The 9,285-nt window shown below is 42.0% G+C and overlaps 1 protein-coding gene across 1 annotated transcript in view; it reads left to right on the top strand.

Moving 5' to 3' along the window:
- Positions 1-7,515, top strand: part of LOC147973971 (uncharacterized) — a 54,816-nt gene extending 47,301 nt beyond the window's left edge. Inside the window, exons 2-4 of the mRNA XM_087524858.1 lie at positions 6,872-6,918; positions 7,271-7,358; positions 7,498-7,515. Coding sequence (XP_087380984.1) covers positions 6,872-6,918; positions 7,271-7,358; positions 7,498-7,515 — 153 coding nt within the window. The remainder of the gene's footprint in view (positions 1-6,871; positions 6,919-7,270; positions 7,359-7,497) is intronic.
- The last annotated feature ends 1,770 nt before the right edge of the window (positions 7,516-9,285 follow it).

Here is a 9,285-nt window from a genome sequence, read left to right on the forward strand (position 1 = left end):
TCTTTGACTTTTCCATTTTGAACTACTTCAAAATCTTGTCAAGGTATGTACTCATTGAAAATATATCAAGCGTCTTGATTTATCTATATAGATCTTGATGCTCAATATGTAAGCAGCTACATCGAGGTCTTTCTTTGAAAAACTCTTTTCAAACACTCATTTATGCTTTCCAGAAAATTCTCATTATTTCTGATCAACAATATTTCATTCACATATACTTATCATAAATTTTGTAGTGCTCCCACTCACTTTCTTGTAAACTAGTAAATGCGCACGTGCAACGCATGTTAATATTTAGACAATATATTAATTACATGCGGATATTAGGTATGATATTATTTGTGTGTTAATCCTATGATTAGTGCAATATTTGGTATTATATTAATTGCACGTTAAACACGTTTAACGCTCGCCATTGGAGCAGTCTAGGTCGTTGGATTCACTTAGTTCAATGGATGAGATCGGTTGGATCTGCCTCTTTGGGTCTTTTTATATTGGTATGATACAGGCTTCACCGCAAGTCTGTAAAAAGCCATATGCTTTGATCACTTTATCAAAGAATATATTCCAACTCCGAGATGCTTGCACCAGTCCATAGATGGATCGCTAGAGCTTGCTCACTTTGTTAGCACCATTAGGATCAACAAAACCTTGTGGTTGCATCATATACAACTCTTCTTTAAGAAATCCCTTAAATAATATAGTTTTGAAATCCATTTGCTAGATTTCATAAAATGCGGCAATTGCTAACATGATTCAGACAGACTTTTAAGCATCAATACGAGTGAGCAAATCTCATCATAGTCAACACCTTGAATTTGTCAAAAACATTTTTGCGACAATTCGAGCTTTGTAGATAGTAACAGTACTATCAGTGTCCGCCTTCCTATTGAAGATCCATTTATTCTCAATGACTCACCGATCATCGGGCAAGTCAATCAAAGTCCATTCTTTGTTCTCATACATGGATCCCATCTCAGATTTCATGGCCTCAAGCCATTTCGCGGAATCTGGGCTCATCATCGCTTCCTCATAGTTTGTAGGTTTGTCATGGTCTAGTAACATGACTTCCAGAAAGGATTATTGTACCACTCTGATGTGGACCATACTCTGGTTGTCCTACAAGGTTCGGTAGTAACTTGATCTGAAGTTTCATGATCATCATCATTAGCTTCCTCACTAATTGGTGTAGAGATCACTAGAACTGATTTCTGTGATGAACTAACTTCCAATTCGGGAGAAGGTACAATTACCTTATCAAGTTCTACATTCCTCCCACTCACCTCTTTCGAGATAAACTTCTTCTCTAGAAAGGATCCACTCTTAGCAACAAAGATATTGTCTTTCGGATATGTGATAGAAGGTGTACCCAACAGTTTCTTTTGGGTATCCTATGAAGACGCACTTTTCTGATTTAGATTTGTGCTTATCTGGCTGAAACTTTTTCACATAAGCATCACAACCCCAAACTTTAAAAAACGACAGCTTAGGTTTCTAGCCAAACCATAGTTCATACGGTGTCATCTCAACGGATTAGACGGTGCCCTATATAATGTGAATGTAGCTGTCTCTAATGCATAACCCCAAAAACGATAGTGGTAAATCGGTAAGAGACATCATAGATTGCACTATATCTAATAAAGTACGGTTATGATGTTCGAACACACCATTACGTTGTGGTGTTCCAGGTGGCGTGAGTTGCGAAACTATTCTGCATTGTTTCAAATGAAGACCAAACTCGTAACTCAAATATTCTCCTCCACGATCAGATCATAGAAACTTTATTTTCTTGTTATGATGATTTTCCACTTTACTCTGAAATTATTTGAACTTTTCAAATGTTTCAGATTTATGTTTCATCAGGAAGATATACCCATATCTTACTCAAATCAGCTGTGAAGGTCAGAAAATAACGATACCTGCCGCGAGCCTCAACACTCATCGGATTGCATACATCAGTATGTATTATTTCCAACAAGTTTGTTCCTCGCTCCATCGTTCCGGAGAACGGAGTCTTAGTCATCTTGCCCATGAGGCATGGTTCGCAAGCATCAACTGATTCATAATCAAGTGATTCCAAAAGCCCATCAGCATGGATTTTCTTCATGCGCTTTACACCAATATGACCTAAACGGAAGTGCCACAAATAAGTTGCACTATCATTGTTAACTTTGCATCTTTTGGCTTCAATATTATGAATACGTGTAACACTACTATCGAGATTCAATAAACCATTCACCTTGGGTGTATGACCATTGAAGGTTTTGTTCATGTAAATAGCACAACAATTATTCTCTGACTTTAAATGAATAACCGTATTGCAATAAACATGATCAAATCATATTGATGCTTAACGCAAACACCAAATAACATTTATTTATGTTCAACACTAATCCCAAAAGTATAGGGATTGTGCGATGATGATCATATCAATCTTGGAACCATTTCCAACACTCACCGTCACATCACCCTTAACTAGTCTCTGTTCATTCTGCAATTCCCGTTTCGTGTTACTAATCTTAGCAACTGAACTAGTATCAAATACTAAGGGGTTGCTATAAACACTTGTAAAGTACACATCAATAACATGTATATCAAATATACCTTTGTTCACTTTTCCATCCTTCTCATCCGCCAAATACTTGGGGCCGTTCTGCTTCCAGTGACCAGTCCCTTTGCAGTAGAAGCACTTAGTCTCAGGCTTAGGTCTATACTTGGGCTTCTTCACTTGAACAGCAACTTGATTGCCGTTCTTCTTGAAGTTCCCCTTCTTCCCTTTGCCCTTTTCTTGAAACTAGTGGTCTTGTCAACCATCAACACTTGATGCTTTTCTTGATTTCTACCTTCATCGATTTCAGCATCACGAAGAGCTTGGGAATCGTTTCCGTTATCCCTTGCATATTATAGTTCATCACGAAGTTCCAGTAACTTGGTGATAGTGACTAGAGAAATCTGTCTATCACTATCTTCTCTGGAAGATTAACTCCCACTTGATTCAAGTGATTGTAGTACTCAGACATTCTAAGCACTTGCTCACTAGCTGAGCTATTCTCCTCCATCTTGTAGGCAAAGTGCTTGTCTAAGGTCTCATACCTTTTGAAATGGGTATGTGTCTGAAATACTAATTTCAACTCTTGGAACATCTCATATGCTCCGTGGCGTTCAAAATGTTTTTGAAGTCCCGGTTCTAAGCCGTAAAGCATGGTGCACTAAACTATCAAGTAGTCATCATACCGAGCTTTGCCAAACGTTCATAACGTCTGCATATGCTCCTGCAATAGGTCCGTCACCTAGCGGTGCATCAAGGACATAATTCTTCTGTGCAGCAATGAGGATAATCCTCAGATCACGGATCCAATCCGCATCATTGCTACTAACATCTTTCAACATAGTTTTTCTCTGGGAACATATCAAAAATAAACAAGGAGCTACATTGTGAGCTATTGATCTACAACATAGTTATGCAAATACTATCAGGACTAAGTTCATGATAAATAAAGTTCAACTAATCATATTACTTAAGAACTCCCACTTAGATAGACATCCCTCTAATCATCTAAGTGATCACATGATCCAAATCAACTAAACCATGTCCGATCATCACGTGAGATGGAGTAGTTTTCAATGGTGAACATCACTATGTTGATCATATCTACTATATGATTCACACTCCACCTTTCGGTCTCAAGTGTTCTGAGGCCATATCTGCATATGCTAGGCTCATCAAGTTTAACCCAAGTATTCCGCGTGTGCAAAACTGGCTTGCACCCGTTGTATGTGAACATAGAGCTTATCACACCCGATCATCATGTGGTGTCTCGGCACGACGAACTGTCGCAACAGTGCATACTCAGGGAGAACACTTATACCTTGAAATTTAGTGAGAGATCATCTTATAATGCTACCGCCGAACTAAGGAAAATAAGATGCATAAAGAATAAACATCATATGCAATCAAAATATGTGACATGATATGGCCATGATCATCTTGCGCCTTTGATCTCCACCTCCAAAGTACCGTCATGATGACAACATGATCTCCATCATCTTGATCTCTATCAATGTGTCGTCACATGATCGTCTCGCCAACTATTGCTTTTGCAACTATTGCTATCGCATAGCGATAAAGTAAAGCAATTACATGGCACTTGCATCTTATGCAATAAAGAGACAACTATAAGGCTTCTGAGAGTTGCCGATAAATTTAAGAAAACATGATCATCTCATACAACAATTTATATCTCATCACGTCTTGACCATATCACATCGCAACATGCCCTGCAAAAACAAGTTAGACGTTCTCTACTTTGTTGTTGCAAGTTTTACGTGGCTGCTACGGGCTGAGCAAGAACTGTTCTTACCTATGCATCCAAAACCACAACTCGGTATAGTGATTGCTTTTTGGTCTTCAGAAAGAACCATGTTCATTGAATCCGATTCAACTAAAGCTGGAGAAACAGACACCCACTAGCCACCTGTGTGCGAAGCACGTCGGTAGAACCAGTCTCGCGTAAGCGTAAGCGTAATGTCAGTCTGGGCCGCTTCATCCAACAATGCCGCTGAATCAAGAATCAACTAGTGACGGCAAGCAATATGTATATACCCACGCCCACAACTCCTTGGTGTTCTACTCGTGCATATAACATCTACGCATAAACCTGGCTCGGATGCCACTGTTGGGGAACGTAGTAATTTCAAAAAAAAAATCCTACGCACATGCAAGATCATGGTGATGCATAACAACGAGAGGGAAGAGCCGTCCACGTACCCTCATACACCGTTAAGCGGAAGCGTTATGACAACGCGGTTGATGTAGTCATATGTCTTCACGATCGACCGATCCTTAGTACCGAATGTACGGCACCTCCGCGTTCAGCACATATTTAGCTCGGTGACATCCTGCAAACTCACGATCCAGTAGAGCTTGAGGGAGAGTTTCGTCAGCACGACGGCGTGGTGACGATGTTGATGAAGCTATTGTCGCAGGGCTTCCCCTAAGCACCACTACAGTATGACCGGGGTGGATTATCACTACTAGGGAAAAGATTATAGACAGACGCTTACTAGTAGCGCGCTATTTTGCCCCGCGCTATTGCTACTTACTAGTAGTGCGTGGCCAAAAAACACGCTACAGGTAAATATCTCTAACCTTTCCCTACGAACAGACCATAGTAGTAGCGTGGGTTCTAAAACCTGCGCTACTACTATGTGGATAGTTGTAGCGCAGGTGAGGCGACCACGCTACTAGTATACTCCTACCCCACTCCACCATCCACCCGCCCCCGTTTATCAAAAAAAATTCAACCAAACCCCAATCCAGATCCCCTCCACCGCCGGCCTCCTTCCATCTCCTCTCCCAATCCACGAGCATGTGCAGCCCCGGGCGTGTGCGCCCCCCCTCCGACCGCTGCAGTCGGCCGGCCACAGATCCCTCTCGCCCCTCCGGCTGGATCGGTGAAACCCCCTCCCCCGCCTCCCGCCACCCGCTCCGACCTTTCCATCACAGAGCAACAGCATCAGCGCTCCATGTCGGCGCGCCTGGCAAACCCCAACCTAGGGCTACCACTTAGGTATCTCCCACAATGACCTTCGCTACTTCGTTGGCTCTGGTAGAGCACAGATTCTACTGCATGTCCTGTGTTTTCCTGGGTTTCCATGCGCACATGGGAGAGCAGGGTCGGCGAGTGGATGAAATCTGAGAGAATATAGATTAGTTCTTCAAATGTAGTGTAGAATTGACTTCATTCCCCTCTTGTTGTTGGTGGTAGATTGTGGTAGCACATAGTTTTCCGGTTTGTACCGTATCACCATTCCGCGGGATTGCCTGTCTTAGCAATTCCGGGGCTACTTCTTGCACAGGGAGCTCGAAATTCCGGGGCTACTCTAATCTGTGCCCTATCACCAGTCCCACCGTGTTCTATTTACGGGAATTTTCTAAGGTTGATGCTTTTGTTCATCATCATAGTATAAAAGTTGTAGGTCATGGAGCAGCTCCAGGCTGCTCGAGGAAGTGAAAAAAAGGGAACGCTCCATGGTGTAGATGCGTTAGCCTTGGTGCGGCTCTGTTTCCACCCCCGACCTCATAAACTTAACACATACGCACTTGGCTGGAGCTTGCAAGCCAACGCACCAGAAATTGGTCCATTTTATTTGTCACAGATAACGTATTGTAAACAATTTTGAGTTGCCCACAAGAGAAAAGAGGTCTGGAGTGACAATTGAAGCCTGCACAAACTGAAACTACCACAGGTTGCATGTGAAAATCCACCTTATGTATATATTCATTTATTTTTTAACTTACTATTAATAAAAACTCGAATATGAAAAATCCACCTTCATGTTAATATTCTGCACAATATTGGATCATAGTTCACTCGTCATTTTATAGTTGTTTGCTTCGTGTTATTTAAATTACATATTGTAGTAAACTGAAAGATGCTCTTGTCTGGCCCTTGAATAAAATTCCACTAGGCCTATGCGCCGTTGGACGGGGGTCATCCTCCTTTTCTAAAAAATGCACAGTTGGACTAGGTTTCTTTTTGTTCAATTAGAATCTTGATGTTTTGTTTCCCCTATAAGTTAGCTAACTTCCCTTTTCTTGATGAAATTGTCAGGAGTGATGCTTTATTCATATGTAATTCTATCATAGATATGTTGGATGTTCATGCAGAGCTATGGAACATTCTATTTTTATATAGCCAATGAATATATAGCAATGTTCTGGCTACCCTGACTTAGAACTTAGAAGTATTCATTTCTTGAAATAGATTGATCTCACCAACTCGTGTTTAGTTTGTTATATATGAACTATGGACAACTTGAAAGTAGAAACAACTTTCTGAATTCTTGTAGTTGTTTCATTATTCTGCAGGACATGTTGGTCTGCAGGCAGCTGGTATGGAACTGGAACGTGCAAGGGTATTTCAAGAAGAACACTTCATATCAACAAGCAACCATGGCTTGGGAGGCTTTCATCAGATAGTTTAAAAATCTCCTAAGGTAACTCACATTATTTTGTTTCTCATTATCTTGGTGCAAAATAGTTGTTTGGCTTAATGCCCTTTTTGGTTGTGAAGAGCACTGTCATTAGAGACCTAACGTTGTTGCAGCACCAGAATCAGTGAAATACATTGCCTTTTTTGCTGCCAATGACATCTCCTGGAATCTTTATCCATAAAGCAAGGATTTAGATAACATCATATGTTCAAAGTTCAGTTACTTTCTTATCTGAAACTAACATATTTTACAATGGGCATGATGGATGTTGCAGGTTCATTGATGATAGTCAAGGGTTCATGCTCGGAAATGATGGCATCTTGCTCCATGGTGTAGGCTCAGCTAAAGTCCTTAATCATGAGGTGATGGGACACGTCGATTGTTAGGGTACACTTGACAGGTGCATTTTGTGAAATTCTAGCCAAAAGATTGATAGCATGCTTGCCTGCTTGTTCTTTTCAGTTCAAATAAATGTTCCTTTACTTGTTGAATCCAATGTAGCTAGCGGAGATCAAGTGAAAGGTTGTTGATTGTCCCAAAGTTCTTTCATGTACAAAAGAGTGTAATCTTAACCAATGATTGTTTCTAGCATGCAAGGATGTGACCACACAAATTTATGTATCTTAATCTCATATGCTATCAAGCATTTCAAGTGCTGTCACCAAGTACCTCTTTTATTTTAGGAAAAAGTTGCTGGTTTTTTATTTAAATAGTTGATACCTAACTAGATGAAGGAGAAATTTTCTTTTCCATGTTCGTGCATGTTTAATAGTACTATTTGGTTAAACTGATGCAATTTGCATACTAACAAGTTTTTACTTTCCCGATGTGGGCGCAGAGTTGATCGACGCTGACTAGCGCGGCCTGGTGGCGCTCTACTCTTCAACCACTCGGAGGCGGACTTCACCGTGAAGCTCGGTGGCCACGTCACACAGATGATCGTCCAGGTGATTTTGACGCCGGAGGTCGCCGAGGTGGAGGACCTCGACGCCGCCGTCCGGGGGAGGGAGGATTCGTGTCCACTGGCGTCTGAACTCTAAGCCTTGGTAGATACATCTAGAGAAGTGGTCTGCTTAGGTTGGTGTCAGACCACTAGGGAAGGTACCCACCTTACAATGATGGTCGTGTGTGTCTGATGTTAAATGGAATCTTGAGATGGTTCTGTGAATTTTGAGATGATGTTAAATGGAATCATGAGATGGTTCTATGATGTTGGTTTGGTTTGCACTGGACGTATTACCATTCATGAATACTACATCTAATTTTTTGTTTTATTTAATTTCTAAATTGTTAGTAGTAGCGTGGGGAAAAGTGAGGGCTATTAGTAGTTAGGTTAGTAGTAGCGTGGGTTTTAGGTTAGTAGTGGTGTGGGTGGCACTGCGCTACTACTAACTTGTTTAGCTGTAGCGCGGGGTAAAAAACGCGCTACTGCTAAAAGTTAGCTGTAGCATCGTAGTAGTAGCGCGGGAACCCACGCTACTGGTATGCAAAAACCTACGCTACTAGTAGTGTTTTTCCTAGTAGTGTATGGTGGAGGGGGCACCGCACATGGCTGGGAGAGATCAATGATCAACTTGTGTGTCTAGAGGTGCCCCCTGCCCTGTATATAAAAGAGCAAGGGGGGAGAGGCGGCCGGCCAAGGAGGGCGCGCCATGTGGGGAGTCCTACTCCCACCAGGATTAGGACTCCTCCTTTCCTAGTAGGAGTAGGAGAGGGGGAAGGAAAGGGAGAGGAGGAGAAGGAAAGAGGGGGCTGGGCCCCTTGCCCTAAACCAATTCGGTTTGGGCCTTGGGAGGCGCGCCCCACACTCCCCTTGATGCCTTCTATTTCCACTAAGGCCTATGTAGGCCCATTAAGCGCCCGGGGGGGTGTTCCGGTAACCCCCTGTACTCCGGTATTTATCCGGTGACCCCCGGAACCCTTCCGGTGTCTGAATATAACCTTCCAATATATCAATCTTTATGTCTCGACTATTTCGAGACTCCTCGTCATGTCCATGATCACATCCGGGACAACGAACTATCTTCGGTACATCAAAACATATAAACTCATATTATCGATCGTGACAGAACTTTAAGCATGCGGACCCTATGGGTTCGAGAACTATATAGACATGACCAAGACACGTCTCCGGTCAATAACAAATAGCGGAACCTGGATGTTCATATTGGCTCCTTCATATTCTACGAAGATCTTTATCGATCAAACCACATAACAACATACGTTGTTCCTTTTGTCATCGGTATGTTTACTTGCCCGAGATTCAATCGTCGGTATCTCAATACCTAT

The sequence above is a fragment of the Triticum urartu genome, chromosome 5A (genome assembly GCF_056163025.1).
Source record: "Triticum urartu cultivar PI428250 chromosome 5A, HENAU_Tu73, whole genome shotgun sequence".
Taxonomy (NCBI): Eukaryota; Viridiplantae; Streptophyta; class Magnoliopsida; order Poales; family Poaceae; genus Triticum; species Triticum urartu.